General features: G+C 50.4%; 4 protein-coding genes across 4 annotated transcripts; 3 read left to right on the top strand and 1 right to left on the bottom strand.

Annotated features, from left to right (window-relative positions):
* Nucleotides 1–6,279: 6,279 nt before the first annotated feature.
* ASPBRDRAFT_50142 (uncharacterized protein) lies at nucleotides 6,280–10,981 on the top strand (the record flags this gene model as incomplete). Its single annotated transcript, XM_067626487.1, has 6 exons — nucleotides 6,280–6,394; nucleotides 6,482–8,203; nucleotides 8,260–8,501; nucleotides 8,601–8,669; nucleotides 9,196–10,412; nucleotides 10,471–10,981. The coding sequence occupies 6 exons, from the start codon at nucleotides 6,280–6,282 to the stop codon at nucleotides 10,979–10,981; spliced, it is 3,876 nt and encodes a 1,291-aa protein (XP_067484446.1).
* Nucleotides 10,982–12,269: 1,288 nt separating this feature from the next.
* ptcG (type 2C protein phosphatase PTC1) lies at nucleotides 12,270–14,500 on the top strand. The gene is made up of 2 exons (XM_067623495.1): nucleotides 12,270–13,699; nucleotides 13,761–14,500. Exons 1-2 carry the CDS (start codon nucleotides 12,407–12,409, stop codon nucleotides 14,202–14,204), a joined length of 1,737 nt encoding a protein of 578 aa, XP_067484445.1. The 5' UTR covers nucleotides 12,270–12,406; the 3' UTR covers nucleotides 14,205–14,500.
* A 555-nt stretch (nucleotides 14,501–15,055) lies between these two features.
* ASPBRDRAFT_114019 (uncharacterized protein) lies at nucleotides 15,056–16,520 on the bottom strand (the record flags this gene model as incomplete). Its single annotated transcript, XM_067616786.1, has 2 exons — nucleotides 15,056–16,319; nucleotides 16,387–16,520. 2 exons carry the CDS (start codon nucleotides 16,518–16,520, stop codon nucleotides 15,056–15,058), a joined length of 1,398 nt encoding a protein of 465 aa, XP_067484444.1.
* Nucleotides 16,521–18,015: 1,495 nt separating this feature from the next.
* Nucleotides 18,016–19,099, top strand: ASPBRDRAFT_114295 (sulfotransferase family protein; the record flags this gene model as incomplete). Its single annotated transcript, XM_067616809.1, has 4 exons — nucleotides 18,016–18,136; nucleotides 18,200–18,375; nucleotides 18,452–18,555; nucleotides 18,619–19,099. 4 exons carry the CDS (start codon nucleotides 18,016–18,018, stop codon nucleotides 19,097–19,099), a joined length of 882 nt encoding a protein of 293 aa, XP_067484443.1.
* Between the last annotated feature and the right edge of the window lie 104 nt (nucleotides 19,100–19,203).

The raw sequence follows: 19,203 nt of genomic DNA, 5'->3' as shown, positions 1-19,203 counted from the left end.
CATATCTGAACTGCTCTTAAGAAGTCTACTCTAACATTAATGAACCCTCGGTGCAATCTACTTCCTCGGCGATTGCTACACTAAGCGCTTTGGCTGATGGCAGTGCAATATAGCGAGCATTGAGATCATCGTGCTTTGAAAGAGTTACTACTTCGCTATAGCTTATAAAGCTGGTATCACGAGATTACAGTCTGAGCATATTGGCATCTGAAGTAGAAGCACGATTCTATAGATGGTAGACACTTGCACGTGCAGAGGGCGTTCATCAGCCAGCCCTTATCTGAATCACGTGAGAGATAAGTTGTGGCGCGGCGCGTATCGCGAAAACGCGCCGGTGGATAATTGAATAGTTTCATGAATAAATTGATCAGGGCAGGCGAGTGCTGCATCTCCAAATTACGCTGAATTCTAGTATATGTACCTTTCCAGACACCGCACGTCGGCCCCAGGTATACTCCGCCAATTCCTTTCCAATGGTCCAATCTTAAGATCGCCAACGGCCTCTACTAGATACTCCGCATCGCGAACTTCGCCGGTTGGAGAGGAAGCTGTGATGTTCAAGAAAGCCGTCAAGGACCACTCAGTAGCGTCGGCGACTCCGCTACAGTCAACGCTTACGCGCAGCAACAATGGGAGTGCTTCGATGAGACCCCCGCCGCCGTCCGCAGGGGTCAAGCGCAAGATTGAGATGGCTACGGTGCGAGAGTCTAATCTGGGGTCCCTCCACGACGGTGTCTACTTCGATGAGAATGATTTCGACGACGATGACGACTTGGACTTCGAGGAACCCGATCCCTTCATTCCTCCAGCCCCCATAACCAGACCAAGCGTCCCGGAACCGCCCAAGTACCCGACCCTCCATGACATACCTGCGCAAGACGAAGAGATACCGATAGTCGACTTGACTTCGCCAAGCAAAGCAGCCGCGGAGGTCAGATACCCTGATCTACCTCCTATTCCAGATGACCCCGTTCCGCCGTCCAGCAGCATACAAATCCCATGGTCTTCTTCGCCCCCCTCCCACTTTCAGCAACCGAACAAGAAGCCTCGAACTTTACCATGGCTGAAAGACGAACCCGAACCCGAACCCGAACCTCCGTCTCTGAAGCCACAGACCCCTATACGGCCGAAACATACGGCCCCGTGGAATAAATCAGCTAGCGCAATTAAGGATGAGCAAAGGGAATTGCGACGGCAGAACAAGACTATGAAAGCACAAGCAAGCGGCCAAATGAACAACCCTCGCACGAAAGTGGCTTCGATATTCCTCAGCGATGAGCAACGTCATGTCCTCGACGCGGTTGTACAACAAGGGAAGAGTATATTCTTCACGGGATCGGCTGGAACAGGAAAGTCGGTGCTTATGAGAGAGATCATAAAGAAACTGCGGGATAAGTACAAGAAAGAGCCGGACAGGGTTGCGGTGACAGCATCTACTGGTTTAGCAGCGTGCAACATTGAGGGTGTGACCCTGCACAGTTTCGCAGGTATTGGACTGGGGAAGGAACCTGTTCCGGAGCTCGTCAAGAAGGTCAGCATTGGCATCGACTGATCACACCTATACACATTTGCTAACTACCACTAGATCAAGAAGAACCAGAAAGCTCGGAATCGCTGGATGCGCACCAAGGTTCTGATTATCGATGAGGTGTCCATGGTCGATGGCGACCTCTTCGATAAGCTAGAGGAGATTGCACGTCGCATCAGGAATAATGGTCGTCCTTTCGGAGGCATACAACTAGTAGTCACCGGTGACTTTTTCCAACTTCCCCCCGTTCCAGACGGGAGCAACCGGGAAGCCAAGTTCGCATTCGCAGCTGCGACATGGAACACTTCCATACAGCACACCATCCTCCTAACCCACATATTCCGTCAACGAGACCCCGAATTCGCGGACATGCTCAACGAGCTTCGACTTGGAAAGATCTCACCACGGACCATCGAGACATTTAAACAACTTTCTCGGCCCCTCGACTTCCATGACTCTCTCGAGGCCACCGAACTGTAAGCCTGACACCCACCCACACACACAACCAACTCCATACCAAACACAAACACTCAACTCACTCCAATTCCAGGTTCCCCACACGCCAAGAAGTTGAAAGCGCCAACGGCGCTCGAATGGGCCGCCTATCCGGCGAAACAATGACCTTCAACGCCGTCGACAGCGGCGCAATTCAAGACGTACAATTCCGCGAACGCCTACTAGCCAACTGCATGGCACCACCGGTGATTCACCTCAAGAAAGGCGCTCAAGTCATGCTCATCAAGAACATGGAAGACACGCTCGTCAACGGCTCCATCGGCCGCGTCGTGGCATTCATGGATGAAGCCACCTTCGACTACTACATCGACAACGAGAACGAATTCTCAGGAGCAGGAGGAGCAGGCAACAACAGCGACGACGAGATCATGGCCCGAGCACGCAAGAAACTCAAGCCCATGGCCGCCAGCAAGGACGGCAGTGGTGGTCCCGGCGGCATAACGCTCACCCGCAAATGGCCCCTCGTATGCTTCGTACAACCCGACGGAACGGAACGCCATCTCCTCTGCCAACCGGAGACATGGAAGATCGAGCTTCCAAACGGAGAGGTGCAGGCGCAGCGTCAACAGGTGCCGCTTATTCTGGCTTGGGCTTTGTCCATCCATAAGGCGCAGGGCCAGACGCTGCAGCGGGTGAAGGTTGATTTGGGCCGTGTATTTGAAAGGGGTCAGGCCTATGTGGCGCTGAGTCGAGCGACCTCGAAAGCTGGTCTTCAGGTCATGCGGTTCGAGGCGCGCAAGGTCATGGTTCATCCGAAGGTTACGGATTTCTATTCTAAACTTGTTAGTATTACTGATGTTATGAAGGCTTCGAAGAAGCCGAAGTCGGCTGGTGGCGGTGGTAGTGGTGGTCCAGATCCCGAGGATGATTTCGAACAGGATTATCTAGAGCATTTATATGGGTGAGATAAGTTTATATACCATTCTTAGCCCTTTGCTTTATATCATCAGCACATTGTTAAAGAGAAGGACGAGTTTATCCATCCTTCTTCTTTGTGTATTTTATGAGATGGTCCGGTGTGGCTATCTACACAGAGTTAAATATCAGTTAAAGAGTCACGATATCTTCGCTCAAATCATTTCCTGTCTCGGCCAACATCTACAAATGTAATTCAGATACCTCTGCGTGATTTAGCTTGCTGACATTTGGTCATCAGATCCTATATCCACTCCTTTGCTCTACCACTTCTCATTCGTATGTTGAACACTTCTTTCCTGTGCCAATTCAGATGTAGTATCCGTGCCTGTACTCGGTCCGCGCCATTTTATCCTGGTCGATCGATTCATTGTAGCCAACGAGATGAGACATGCTCAATTGGTACTCCTCGATTCGCAATTGTGGATTTTTGAGTTTCAGTTTCTGGAAGTCGGACATGTTGTCTTTGCAAGCAGAGCCTCTCTCAGCATTGGCGTAAAGACTTGGGATTTACCTTCTCTTTCACAGTGATATGGATATCATCTGCTTTGCTCTCCGTTTATATATTGTTTAGGGGGGCGAGCCGTGATACTTGGATCTCCTGGTAAAATCATGGGTCCCGAGGAGGTCCGTACGAAGTCTGTGGCATAACATCTCGGGTTTCTCTATTTCGGGCTCTGAAAATCCTCAGCCAGCTCATGGACCTCGCATGGAAAGCAGGAATGTCTCAAAGCCAGGGTCTTCCGGCGTGGTTGATTTCAGCTTTGGCAATAAATGCGATGGTACAGATCCCCTTTCTGGTGCTTTCTTGATACTCGGGCTTCGTGGTTTGATACATGGAGTCGACAAGAGGGCATTAGTATCGTAGCAAGCGAGCCTCCAGCGCACATGCTGAAGCATCCTCTCCAACTATAACAACGAAACATAAATAGTTTCAAAGATCCTTCTCGACGTCTTTTGCCAAGATTGGTCATTCCATCAATCCTAGTTGGATGGCTTATTGGTCATAGAGGTTCATTAAAGTTTCGAAGTTTCCCAGAATTGTAGTAGGCTTTTTAGGTGCGCCATCATCTCAATTGTGTCCTATTCAGACCTACACTGTCATGAGCGGCATCTCGCAATAGACACCATCAGTGGGAAGCATCCTTCTTGACATATCAGTGCTATACACGCAAGAAGCCTGCCTTGTTTGAGAGGGAAGCATCGAGCTCCTCGGGCTCCCAACAGCCTACTGAGGGACTTGTCTTTGTTCATTCTTCCGTATACTTGTGATCAAGCCCAACGGAAGATCTTTGGCGTCTAACCCCGCTGGATGGTGATACCTCGTGTAACCTATCTCATTCAGGATATTATGGCACTGTGTCCCTTTCCTTCGTCCTCCTCCCTGGTTGCATTCCGGCGTGTTCATGGCACTGCGTTGCCTCGTCTTCTGCAGAAGCGAATCAGCTTACGATAAGGCGTGTATGTTCCATCTTCCAGCCGATTGTTCTTAGGCCATTCTGCAATCTGTGACTGCAAAGCTGAACTGGAGACTTGGCATTGAGCAGTGAATGACATAGGCGTCTCTCGTTTAGGGTCCCGGTAGAACGAAACTGATGATACAGGGAGGACCTCTTTACCAAGTGAGTTGGTAGAGTCGCCGCGTTTGGTGTGCTGAAGCCCTCGAAGTAAATGCATCTCGTAGCTTTGCTGGTTTCGCTTGAATTGCAATCGATGATATTCAATGATCGAATTGGACATATCCCCTGTCTGAGGTTATCCCAGAGAGTATCTTGTTTTTGCCTTGCCGGTTTAAATACTAGCCAGTCAGAAGCAGAGCAGTTCCGCCTTCGGATTGGCATATATATATGATGATCATACTAGTAGTAGTGTCTGGCACTTACACTACCATTTTGTCTGTCCAGGGCGCGTAGCATCGAGAATTTGGAGACTTTTGGAAACAAAGTAAGCTTTTCCTTCCGAAAATTGGTCTGTAATGCTTGCTCAGGTCTTTTGAAAGCCTGGTAGTAACTTCTGCTAGGAATGCTGCCGGTCAACACACTCTTCGCTTACTGGCAGAGTGTACTTGACCTCCTGCTGTAACTGGTGACAATATGTCGGAGCTATGAGATTACAGGGCACCCGAGGTTTTGGGGGCTGATCACACAGCTTTGCTCGGATGCCCTGTAGATTCAGGGATTGCGTTCGGTTGGTAGGCATGTCAGCCCCTTTTATATCATTCTTCTGGGCTGGGGATGTGACCCTTGCGCGAAAGGCATCACGAAATAATAATAGAAATCCAGTGGTGGGGTCCGAAGGCTGAGCGGCGGATTCATAGCTGGAAATATGAATTTCAGTGGTGTTTCCCCTGCAGGTGGAGGGGTTCCTGAGTGATAGAACTGGCAAGTTTGAGGGACTCGAGGGAAGAGACAAGGGAAACACCGGCTTTTAAGGTGAACACGTGCGCTTCAAATTACCACCCTGTATAATTCACTATTCTACTGGTATCTGCTATCCCAAATGGGAGGGATCTGAAATTGAAGTGGCTTTGAAAACAAGTGTGTCTATTATGGGTCAAGGGAAAATATACAACTGAATGGTAGTATTATCACGATCTAGTACCAAGGACCTACCTCAGTGTACGCATCTAAGTAGTTATCAGTATATCAATGGCAATTGACATTGTATGCTAGTCGTTCCAGAATAATCACACTTGTTCAATGTACAAGAGTAGTAGCAGACAAGCTGCAAGCTGAAGCTGAACATATAGTACTTGTACCGAAACAGAATTTATGCCACATACATCTGACCCAAACGAGATATCTTGTGGCTCAAAAGGGCAATTTAGCATTCATAGGAGCCAGTACACACTAGTCTTACAGTAAGAGTAAATAAAGATGAAAAAATGTGAACGTAGGCGTGGGAGATGTAGCAAAAGACAAGGTAATGAGGGATGAGCATTGCATTTGAGGATTAACCATGTTACTGATTGATCACTAATCGCTACTTTAGATCAAGGCAGTGAATGATTCCTTCAATGATCAAGTATAAAGGCCTAGAGGTTAGTTTAATTCCATGCTGACACTTGACAGTGACTGTATCCGAGTATCTAGTCTACTCCGTGACGAAAACGAACCCCACTGGGCGGGTCTCGTGCCTCTCTTATCGATAAGAGCCCACCCACACGTGATGCCCGAGCCAAGAGCAAAGAAGCAAGCAAGTGCAAGCTGACCCCCAGTCCACATCACCTTTGGCGACCTTTGTCGGGGCTTCTTCCGGTCCGTGGCGTGCTTCATTCTCGGCCCTTTGGACTGTGGTTGTAACCGTGCAGACTGCCGATCATGGCGGCTGAATTTATTGGCTACGATGTGCTGGTGACACTGCGAGCGCCACCAAATGCAACTGTGCAGGGAGAAGTGGCTAATGTCATCGGCCAACGTCTCATGCTCCGAAATGGTAGGTATAAACCTTCTCACCCCTCTCCCTATGGTTAACACCCGTCTTCCCCATTCGCAAGTATCTAATACCAATCTTCTCATTCAGTGAAACTTTCCTGGATCGCACACCAGCTCCCTACGTATTCAATTGAAGCACCCGATATCGCGGATCTTTCCTTGGGACCTGCGACTCCGCGCATCACACAGCGTCCGCCCCCGCCTCAAGGACCTCAAAAGACAGCCCCCGCACCTCCGCCCCCATCTTCATCGCAGAACTTCGTGGATCCGGCGATTCTAAGTTTTTCGAAGCCACCTTCTGCGCCATCTGGCCAAGGTGCAGAGTCGGGTCCCGCACAGCTCCCAGCCCCTTCCATTAGCCGGTCCACTTCGCAGAACTTTCAATTTCCGCAAGTGGCTCATCGTGATCAAGCTGCTGTGCTCAATGAACCGTTCAGTAACCTGGAAGTTGATGTTGGAAACTCCGCAAGTGAGAGTCGCAGCGCCGTGCCAAGTGGCCCTGTCCCCGTCGGAAGGGAGAATCTGGTCTCATCGCAACCGACTCCGCAGTCCGCCACGAAAGCCAGTCGTCGTACTGGTCAACCGAGGACCCCAAAGGCAGTCAATGAGCACGATGGGGCGACAAATACGGACCCGAGAAGCAAAGGTTGGCGCCAAACTGCTTTCGTCGAGCCGTCTTATCCGCAGTTGAACAAGTCGCTCAATAAAGCGCGTCGGAAGAAGAAGAACAACAGATCAAACTATGCGGAAGACCCTAATGGCTGGGCTACGGAAGATGCGACGGATATCCAAGAGATGGGCGAGTTCGACTTTCAGAGCAACCTTTCCAAATTCGACAAGAGAAAGGTGTTTGAAGAAATTCGTAACGATGACACTACTGCTGATGAAGACCGGCTGGTCAGCTTCAACAGGAAAGTACCTAAGCCCGGAACAAACGGCGGGAAGAATCTGCATTGGACAGAAAACGTGCTTGACAGCCCTGAGGAGACCGAGAGCGATACCGACCAGGTCCCCAGCGATGCAAAACTAAGCAGCGGCACCTATTCTGGCCGGGAACGTTCGAGGACGTCCCGTGCACCAAGCTCTCGCAAAGGAAGCGCCATTCTGGGCCAGCCGTTGGTGCCACCGCAGATCAATTCCCTTGGGCGCAGTCAGCTAAGCACATCTCGGACAACCAGCCCTCGACCAAATAAGACTTCCGTTTCAGCATCCCCGATAAGTGCCCCCGGTGTGCCTGGAGGCTCATTGCGACTCACTACAACCAATCGAAGCTGCCCAACTGTCAGTCCATTGCAAACCCTTGAGGTTGAGCAGATTGCCGTTGCTGAACTGGGACTGACCGAGGATATGATTACGGAAAATACGGGACGTGGTATTGCGGAAGCTGCTGTTGGGCTTCTTACCAGCGACGCCGCTGCGCCCACGATGCTGGTGCTCACAGGCAATCACAGAACCGGGGCACGTGCCGTATCTGCGGCTCGCCATCTCCGCAATCGCGGCCACCGCGTGACTGTCTGCATGCTAGGCATCGAGCATGAGAATGAGTTGCTAGAAAGTTGTCGGAAGCAGCTGGACGTGTTCAAAAAGATCGGCGGGAGAGTACACCGGTGGGAAGACTTATCGACCCGGCTTTCGACATCCGAATTTGCGCCTGACTTGGTTGTCGACGCCTTGTTCGGGATCCACGTTGCATTTGATGACCTTCGCACGGATGACCAAGCCACTGCCTTTGAGATGATATCCTGGGCCAACCGTAGCAACCTGGAAATCCTGTCTGTGGACGTGCCTTCGGGGTTGTCTGCTATGAGTGGTCAGTATTTCGGATTTGATACCCTGTCATGATGTCGGTGCTAACGTAACTTATAGGCGAAGTTACTACAGTAGAAGGCGGCCGCCTATGCGTCAATTCCAAATCCGTGGTTTGTCTCGGGGCTCCTAAAACCGGGGTTGTCACCGCACTACTCTCTGGGGAGGGACTCTCATGGAATCTCTCTGTGGCAGATATTGGCATCCCTCAGATAGTCTGGAGAAAATATGGCAGTCGACGGCGGCATGGGATCGACTTCGGGAACCGGTGGGTGGTGCCATTACGCTACCAGCCTCCTCCCGTCTGAATTTCCATCGGGGGGTGAACATGTTAAATGATGATTGAACGACCATGAAGGTAAACAAAACAAGCCATATATTGGGGCGTTACTGGAAGACAGGAGTATCCCGCTATCAATGCATGGTCGATTGGTGGAAAGGGCATGATTTATTGTGATGATGGCGCCTTTGTGAGCGCTGCTTACATTATGTATGTATGATAGTGTGTAGTGTAGTTTAGCAATTGATATGACCTCACGCCATGTCCACCCTGCTTTCAAGTACTCAGCTTATAGACTCTAATCCATAGTAACGAACACTCAATAGACCAAAGATCGGCTCAATATCCCGATCTCGTGACTGGTATTATCACCGTATAACCATTACATAACGGGATCATCTGCGGGACAGTCTAGCCGAATTTGGCTAGATCTGGAAACGGCAATACATCATATTCCAGGCCTCGGGGCGCGGCGACAGGATCGCAAAAGCGAGAGCTGCTGCAACAGTCATCTGAAGCTTCTGTCGCCAGGATGGGAAAAGGTTAGTTCGGCCAGTCTCCTCAGCACCGCTATACGCTAATCTAACCTACTTGCTCGCTTTTTAGGGACGGATAAGTTATACGTATGAACTCACCCCGGTTGAAGAATTGTTCTTCCCTTTCCGCGCTCTATCGCTTATCGGACTTCGCATCGACTAACCCAACGACTTGCATAGATCACGCACTCCGAATGGGCATCGGAGGATGCATTTTCTGCCAGCGCTGGAGCGGGCGTGGGTAGATCGAAGCGAGGAGGAGTAGATACGACCTTCAAGCGCCTTCCATTCAACTTCTGCTCCCTTTCACTACAGCCGTTTTCGCATCCGGTTTGTACCCCATCGGGCACCATCTTCGACCTCACCAACATTCTCCCCTGGATCAAAAAACACGGAACGAACCCCGTGAATGGCGCGCCGCTCAAAAGCTCTGATCTCATTAAGCTGCATCTCGCGAAGAACGAATCTGACGAGTATGTCGACCCGGTCACGTACAAGGTTTTCACGGACAACACGCACATTGTCGCGCTACGGAACACGGGGAATGTCTTCGCTTGGGATACGGTCGAGCGATTGAACATCAAGGGGAAGATGTGGCGTGATTTGGTTACGGACGAGGAGTTCACCCGAAAGGACATCATTACGTTGCAGGACCCGCAGAACGTTGAGTCGCGGAACTTGAGCTCGTTCAACTATCTCAAGGAAGGCGAAAGTGGATTGACGGATGAGCAGATCCGGGAACGGGAGGATCCTTCGAACAATGTGAATGTCAACGCGCTGGGCAGTTCGGCCAAGATCCTAAAGGCCAAGGAAGCGGTGGCTAAGGCACGCGCAGAAAGATCGCAACGTGTTGGTTCTACGGCCACTTCGAAAGAGTTGGCTAAATCCGGAAGTGCGGGAAATGCGGCGGCGCAATCTCAAAAGACGGCCTCGTTTCAATCCGGCAAGGCTGTGCCGTATAATGCGGCCAAACACACGACTGGTTTGGCTGCCGCCTCACTCACCAGTACGGGGATGACGCCCCACACCTCTGCCGAGCTTGCGCTTTTGTCCGACGAGGAGTACATGCTGAAGAGAGGCCGAGTGAAGCAGAAGGGCTATGCTCGTATTTCGACTAACGTTGGGGATGTGAACTTGGAATTACATACAGAGTACGCACCGAAAGCCGTATGGAACTTCATTAAACTGGCGAAGAAAGGCTACTATAGAGATGTCACCTTCCATCGCAACATCAAGGGATTCATGATTCAGGGTGGTGATCCCTCTGGTACTGGACGGGGAGGTGAAAGTATCTGGGGGAAGTACTTCAACGACGAGTTCGAAGGTCCACTGAAGCACGATTCCCGGGGCACTCTCAGCATGGCCAACAAGGGGAAGAACACGAACAGCAGTCAATTGTAAGTTCCTGCGATCAAACCCTGGAGTGCCTACGCTAATGAGTTACGCCTTGACTAGCTTTATTGCCTATCGTGCCTTGCCCCATCTCAACAATAAGCACACCATCTTCGGTCATGTCATTGATGACCCCACGCCCTCCTCCACGACCTTGAACAACCTTGAAGTGCACCCAACGAACCCGACTACTAACCGACCTACTCCGGACATCCGGATTATCGATGTCACCGTGTTTGTGGACCCGTTTGAAGAGTTCCTGAAGCAAAAACAAACCGAGGAGGCCAAAGCGAAGGGACAGATTGTTAACCCCGAAGAAGAAGAGCAGAATGCGCGTCGCGCCGAAGACGACCGGATCACCTGGACGGGCAAGAGAGTCCGTGGTACAGGACCTGGGGCGAAAGACGAAGGTTCTGGCGGGGTAGGCAAGTATCTGAAAGCCGCGCTGGCCGAGAGGGCTGGGCAGGAGGAGGATGAGATTGTGGAGTTTGTAGATGACGAACCCGAACCCGAACCTATGCGGAAGAAATTCAAGGGCGGAGGCGGGTTTGGAGATTTCAGTTCATGGGATTAGAAGTTTATATAAAACGGGGATACTTTTTCATGTGTATAACAATTGGCGTTGACGGTGGATACTACTGATCGTGATTCTGATATACTGTAGTAGTGGTGATTCTGGGATCCTTCTAGTAGTAGTAGTTACTAGGGGGATATTTCAAACACAAGATATTGCGTGTGACGCGGGATAGTAAATAATACTGAAAATACATCAGTATGCAATTGGAGGCTCTGATACAACCAATTTATAGTGTCTTCGATGTGTGTCTTCGATGGCCATGCACTGTCTTCACTTATCTCTCATTTAGATTTCGCTGCGTCGTCATCGATCGGAGGGTCACGTTTGTAAAGCAGGCAATTGACCGCCTCCCCAAAATAGTAGCCAGCCTGTAGCGTGAGTAGTACGGCGTAGTTACTACTAGTACTCCGTAGTGCTGGCACAGTCTTGCTATTTGCTGGGCAGGACATGGCAAATACCAAGTACTACGGAGCACAGAGTACCAACCAACTAGTAGTTACTTACTTAGTAGCCAGTACCCTTTTTCCTAGCGTCCTTCCCACCCGGAGGAACCACGATTGCTAATAATAAAGGGCCCCATCCCGAGCCCGCCTCACTTACTACCATCACTCACTGACTACTAGTATTACCTCCGATCCATACCAACTTCCCTCTTTTCCCTCTTCTTCCCCCCCCCCCAAATCATCGCAACATTCGACTGTTGCGCATCCCTCCCCTTTTTTCGATTCTTATCCGCATCCTTGCCGACATACAACCCAGACTATCTCCCAATCTCCTCCTCCTATCTCCGTGAGTGTCCTCGGTCCCTTCTGCATCCTCGCTCCCCGTGGTCGCTCTTTAACCCTGTCCCTCCGGCGCGCAGTGGGGTTGGCTCGGAAGGTGAGAGCTCAGGACGCTTGATAAAACGTGCCTATCTTAGCTTCTGTTTGAACTTCCGACTTGGATGAATCTATTCCGGAATCGCCTTTTCTGTGTTTCGAATTCCATTTCTCTGTCACTGTTCGCTTGCCGCCGGAAGAAGGGTGTATATAGTCGCTCCACAGTATGCATCCGGCGTTGCCTGACCACGATGTCACTTTCCCGCCCGCATTGCTGGCTGGAAGCCATCGGAATCTTCAAGCACATCTCACTACCATCATACTTGGCTGGAAACTTGGTCTTTGAGTGGATCGAAGATGCTGACATGCCTTGCCTACCCAGCTAGATCACCTCGCCTCCGCCGCACTTCGCATCCTACGTCAGTCCTTCCGGCGGCTTTCATTCTTTGGCGCCCCCCTTCCCCACGCGCCGCCGCCGCCTTCCCCCCTCCGCACTCTGTCGACCTTTTGATCCGGTTTCAAGCCCCCTTACCCCTCAACTATCATCAAGCTGGCAGGGAATAAGCGGAGAAGTTTTTCTAGCCAGGGTGGGTTGCTGAACAGAATGTTCAGTGGCTCCTCGAGCCCACCCAAAGACAAGACAGATTCCATCACTCGTTCAGGTGCCATTGACACGCCTCCCTTGAGCATCCACACCGAGGAAGCCAGCGTCACCCAGAAGAAGTCCTCTCCTCCTGGCGGATTCTTCACCCGGCGGGCTAGTGAGGACCAGAACAACTCTGGTGGCGAGAAGAAGCGCCGGAGTAGCACCGTCACCAAAGCCGCATCCTTCTTCACCAGCGCTAAGAACTCCCTCAGTCTATCGAGTAGTCCACGCGAGAACTCGTTCCACAACTACACCATCCAAGAACAGCCTGCGTTGAATAGGCTTGGGAGCATGGACCCAGCTTTGAGTGTTCCCCAAGGGTCGTTTAATAATTCGGCTGGAGAATCACACCCCACCTCTCGTTCTTCATTCAAAGTTGGCGTGACAGAAGACCGGAATCGAAAATGCCGCCGGACTATGGAAGATACCCATGCCTACCTCTACAATTTCTTGGGGACCCCCGCACCTTTAGCCCAGGCTGAGAACAATGGCAAATCCCTCCCGAGTCCCACTGCCCCCTCGCCTACTTCTGAAGGGCCCCCCGCTACCGTCGTGGAAACCGATAACGGCTATTTTGCCATCTTCGATGGACATGCAGGCACCTTTGCGGCGGAATGGTGCGGAAAGAAGCTGCATCTCATACTGGAAGAAGTCATGCGGAAAAATCCCAACGCACCTGTCCCGGAACTTCTGGATCAGACATTTACCAGCGTAGATCAGCAGCTGGAGAAGTTGCCCCTGAAGAACAGTGGCTGTACTGCCGTCATTGCCCTCCTCAGATGGGAGGACCGTGTACCCAGTTTGCATTCTGCGACGGGATCGGCTGCCCTTGCGCCTGCCGCTGCCGCTGCCGCTGCCTCGAAGGGCGACACCGATTCGGATGCTGGCGATACGCCTACTCAGGCCGCCGTATCAGGCGGCGCGGCGTCTATTCTTCCCAAGCTTCAGGAGAAATCCCTCCGCCAGCGTGTCCTCTACACGGCTAATGTGGGAGATGCCCGCATTATCCTCTGCCGCAACGGCAAGGCACTCCGCTTGTCATATGATCACAAGGGTAGCGATGAGAACGAGGGGAAGCGGATAGCTAATGCTGGAGGATTAATATTGAACAATCGCGTCAATGGAGTGCTTGCCGTGACTAGAGCTCTCGGTGATGCTTATCTCAAGGATCTGGTAACTGGACATCCGTACACTACCGAAACAGTGATCCAGCCCGATTCGGATGAGTTTATCATTCTTGCCTGTGATGGTGTAAGTTTTGAAATCCTCGATGATTCCACTTGTAACTCCTCTTGCTAACAGGGACAATTAGCTCTGGGACGTGTGTACCGACCAAGAAGCGGTAGATCTGATCCGAAACGTGCACGACGCTCAGGAAGCATCTAAAATTCTGGTCGACCATGCTCTTGCGCGGTTCAGCACCGACAACCTTTCCTGTATGGTGATTCGCTTCGATTCCGATCGGGTGAAGGATGTCATAAACCGGGCCGTGGAACCTATCGGCGTGGACGGGGATCCTTCCTCGAATGTAGATCGCGGGATGAGCGAGGCCGACAAGATCATTGAAGGCGCCAGGAAGAGCATGGCCAGTGCGGGAATTGCGGATGATCCGGCGACAGCTGCAAAAGCACAAGAAGAGATTCTGCAGAAGATGTCGAATGACGAGCCTGGGCCCGAGCTTTCCGTCAACGAGCATAACCATGCGCAGGTGGTGAACAACCTGAAGAAACCCGAGCCAAAGAACCCGGGTTCTTAACCATTAGAATCAGAACTTAAAGGAACTTTTAGTGTGATATTCTGTACCGAGAGATAGAGAGGACCGAGACCATCTGCTGGTCTGGGTCCGTCAATGGAGTTTTGCTGCTCTTCTCGTCTCTTCGTTGAACATCTGTTACTTGTTCCCATATTGCTGCTGGCGTCGATGGCGGACTTGCACACATCACGTCCTTGCTCTGTGATTTTGCTTTCCACTTCTATTCTGTCCCAGGGTCTCTGAGTTCTTGCATTGCCGCTTGACCCTATTGTTCTTCTTGTCCACCTTCTCCTTCATTCTCCTACATTCTTCTTCCTCCTTCGTTTGGAGCTTTGATTTTTACATTTCTTCTTTCTTCGCAATCTACTTCGGCCTTTCTTTGCTTGGACCGGACGCCGGCAAAGCCAGGACAAGACCGGCTGGACAGCGTGAATGACACTTCCGCCGGGGACGCTTCGTTGTATCCTACCTACTATGGTGATGTAAATTTGATCTGCAGGTCTTCCTTCCGCCGGCTTTGCAGTAGAAGACACTTAGCAATACATGAATTCAGTGCTTCAGAAGAATGCAAGTGTCTGCAATTACATCATTTCCATAAGTAGCATTGCACAATTGTAGAATATGAATGAGCTCCCAATTCTTGTACTTCGTGGAGGCTGATCACCTGACTCTTTCCTTCATACAACTTCACTCCCTGCATTTCGTTCAAACAATGCCCGGACCACGCATTATGCTCTTACCACCCACCTTATGTGCATCATTTCAACATCTCTCGACACATCATTCATTTGCTCCCTGATGTAACGTGCAGATACAGGTCATCAATTCAGAACAGTCGTGCAATAATGACTTTGTCAATAGGCCTTTCGTCCAGCGAACAGCTGCCGACGCACAGTCTGCAGATCAAATGCCGCCCAAGCAACAATCAGCTTCACATAAAGCCACCAGATAATCCATAGAAGTTGGTAGAACACTCGGTAAGGATACGCTATCTTCCTGGCGAATATAGTTGAGCAATCGTACAGCTGCTTGCTGCGGGACACCAGCTCCAATGCACCGACTTTCCTGGTATTGAACAATCGCAATGTCCTTCTTTCTTCAACGCTTAATTTCGACAACAATTGCTCGGTCTTGTCTTCTTTGAAGTCGAAGGAAGTCCCAAAGAGCTTGTATAGACGACTGATCGCGTCTGTTTTCTTGCTATTCCAGCCATTCTCCTTCACCCACGTTACCCGAAAACGCCAGGGTAGCCACCGGAGCTGGTAGACTGCCGGTTCCACCTCTTTCCAAGACAACCGAGCTTTTCTGCCACTTACCGCATGGATGCAGCCTTGGGTTTGGTAAGCGAGATGAGCGAGTAGGCGATCTATAACGACGTCGACTGGAACTTCGTCCAGAGTGGAATCTGATTCCGGGTTGTCCAGGCGGCTGGAGAGCTCAAAGGAAAACGCTGTATGATTGACAAACAGGGCCACAATCATAGTTACTGGGGTCGACGTGGGGACCGCATACCCGGGGTACGGAAAATTCTCGGCGGGCCCAATCACCGAGGGCCGTACTATCAGCAATCGGTCGTACTTGCCATGTCTGGTGAACATGTCTGTGACGAGACGCTCAGAAAGATGTTTGGCATACCCATAACTCCAAGGAAAGTCGTTGTTCTCGTACTCTTTGGTGGATCCTCGCGACTGTAGTTCCGAGTACTCCTCGGCAACGGTGGCATTACCATTGTCGAGAGGGGTTTGTTCAAGTGGTATTATGCGCTCTTCGATCTCAACATCTCCATTGGGAGACAGGCTGCACAAGTGGGTATTGGTATATGCTGTTGAGACGTAGACAAAACGTTCCAGCTTGCCACATTGGAGTCCCAGTTCCACCGCATACTCCGTGGCTTGGATAACACTGGGCCACATCTTCTGCAGCCGCTGGGCAAGATTGATTGAAGATGCAGCATGGATGATGATATGAATGTCACGCTTCAACATTCCAAGTTGATCATTGTCAAGGCCTAAGCCCGGCTTCATCATGTCACCATCGAGAACGGTGATTCGGGGGTGCTCTAGAAGCCATTGCGCAGTATCTGACGGAAGATGTTGGTTCCATTTCGCGGAGAGCCCACTGATATTGTGGAGTGCATGTAAGCTTAACATGGTCTTTCTTCCATACTGGGAACCGCTTAGCTTACCTGTTCCCTCCACGTTGCAGCAGGTAAATGCGCTTGAACTCTACGGATGTAGCGATCCGATGCACCAGGGCCGTGCCTAGGAACCCTGACCCTCCGGTGATGAAAATCGTCTTTCCTTGATAATAACTGAGCATTCTGAACCTAGTATTTCCGGTCCTCTCCAGATATCCGCACTTCGCTAGTCAGTTTCGAGAAACGAGAGAGCCCGGCCTTTCGGCTTCGACTGGGGTGCATAAGTACTTCATTTAGTCACACGAAGCTTCCAAAAGAACAAGAAATATATGTAGTCACGTCACACGCAGTAAGCATGGTCTATTGCAGTGATGCATTCATAGCCAAAGTTAATCGATCTGCTAATCCATCACAGGTTACGATGGAGTCTAAGATGTGATTTCGTGTGATCCAGCAAAAGCAAAGAACATGGTTGATTTGGATTTGGCCGGTGGGCCTCGGAGACGATCTCAGCAAGGAGACCCGCTCCTTGGGAAACACACAACCCTGCGTAGTATATGCAGGACGACTACTATTCGTGAGAGGTTTCTGCGGATAATGCATTTAGAGTGGAAAGTTGTGACTCTGGAGTTGCACAATGCATTCCTCCTTCCACGGCAATGTGGATACAAGTATGGGCAAGTTTCTGCCTTGAAAGGGTGCGGAAAGATCATCGGTAGTGGCATATTATAATTAGTATGTCACTGGCGCTGCGGAGTACTATCTACCGCTTCCTTTCAGAGTAATGATTTGAGGTTCTTCAGCAACTGGAGACAAGTACGTAGTTGAATGCTATCAATTCGGGCCTTAGTGGGCTGACAGAATCCAAAGATCCACTGATAACACCACGAACCTTTCCACACTCTGCCCAATGATCTAATACTAAGCTACTACTGATATTGCGGTGCTGTTCAGCCGCACGAGATCCATCGCAGTTCAGCTCGGGAGACCATCGCAGGCTGCTCGATCCCGAGCTCCACCGACAGCACACTATCTCGGAGAAATAGTTTTCATGAGCTAATATTCGAGAGCATCAAATCTGGAATCTAATTAGTAAGGGATCAACTACTAGTTAATGAGCTAATCTGCATACTTGAATCGAGCGGAGCTGACTTTTCTCCACGACAGGAACTATTCAGATGGAGCAGTGTCCATCCGTATCCTTCCTGCTGCTCATTGTGGGGTTTAGGACTATTGCTTCTAATGTCTTGGAATTGACATTCCAAGGAGCTAATCTTCAGACCTCTCCAATGAACAGGTAGTATATTGCCCGTCTCTAATAGTCCACTAGTTACCTACTTATCAGAACAAGCGCCATGGCGTCGACCCAAATGAGGTATCCGATCCGCAGTATGGATATATATTTTCACGACTCATGCTTTTGATCTCGAGCTTACTAGCTGAATCGGACCCATAAGTTTCCCAAAATTGGGGACCAGACGAACGGAGTCACTATCTCCGGTGTTTGTCTTACTTTGCTGGAGACAGAAGCCAATTCCAGCAAGCACTACGCTTGTTAGACGCGATGGTGCAAAGGAATCGATAGATTCAATACTCCGCCGCATGATAGATATATCAGGTCTTTAATTCATTCAAATAGGGTCATCATCTACTCTCCCCTGGCAAAAACCACCCAAAATGACCACCTACCAGTTCCACGACGTCACGAAATTTGTCACTGATATCGATCGACGCAAATGTCGTCGTGAAGTACCCATGCAAGTCCTGGCTCTTGGTCTCTGCCGGACAGGAACAGATTGTAAGGCGTGCGTTTCAGAATTGAACCGACATATTCCAACCCATCTAACATATGGAACTTCAGCATTGAGACAAGCTCTCCGAGCTCTAGGGTACAATGATACCTATCACGGATATGCAGCAGTCTTGGAGAACCCTCGAGACTGTGAAATGTGGCATGCTGCTCTGAGTGCCAAGTATGAGGGAAAGGGACGGCCATTTGGACGAGAGGAATTCGATCAGATATTTGGACATTGTCAGGTACATACCTCTCTCTCTCAACTAACTCGATCAGAGACCGTTAGTATATACCCAGAAGAACTGATCACTGTTATAGGCAGTATCCGATTTCCCAGCTGCATGCTTCGCCGACGAATTAATCCAAGCCTATCCCGAAGCCAAAGTAATCCTGACAGTGCGAGACGTGGATAATTGGCATAGGTGCGTTCCATCCCCTTCCATCTCAATCGTACAACACACACAATGCTCATAATCAAGCCACAGATCCGTCAGCAAATCCTTCCTCCCCCTCCTCACACACCCACTCCTCCCCCTCTCAACACTCCTAGAAACCCTCCTCTTCTCCCGAACACGTTGGATCCGCCCAACCTGGCAGAAAATATGGAAATACTACTTCAACGACGACTTCGCCGCCAATGGCCGCAAAGCCTTCGAGGCACATAATGCCCATATCAAGGATATCGTGCCGGCTGAGAACTTGCTCATATATAATGTTAAAGATGGGTGGGAGCCGTTGTGTGAGTTTTTAGGGAAGAAGGTTCCCACCTTGAATCATCATAGCAATGAGGTGGTGCCCTTTCCCAGGGGAAATGATCCGGGGACGTTTCGCAATCGGTTTCGCGATGCGATGTGGTATCATTTTTTGGAGTTGGGGGAGAGGGTGGGGTGGGTTTTGGGGGTTTTGTATCTTGGGGGTTTGGGTGTTAGGTGGGTTCATTATGGTATGTCGAGGTTGATTTCATGATATCAAGTGAATTTTATTTTGGTGTAGGAGATAGGAGCGATGGGATATGTATGTATGTACCAGTAGGATCAGTGCAGTGTGATCTGCTCAAACGCCATTGCATC

This window comes from Aspergillus brasiliensis (assembly GCF_001889945.1).
Source record: "Aspergillus brasiliensis CBS 101740 unplaced genomic scaffold ASPBRscaffold_1, whole genome shotgun sequence".
Classification (NCBI taxonomy): Eukaryota; Fungi; Ascomycota; class Eurotiomycetes; order Eurotiales; family Aspergillaceae; genus Aspergillus; species Aspergillus brasiliensis.
This window is presented reverse-complemented; position numbering and strand designations above follow the sequence as displayed.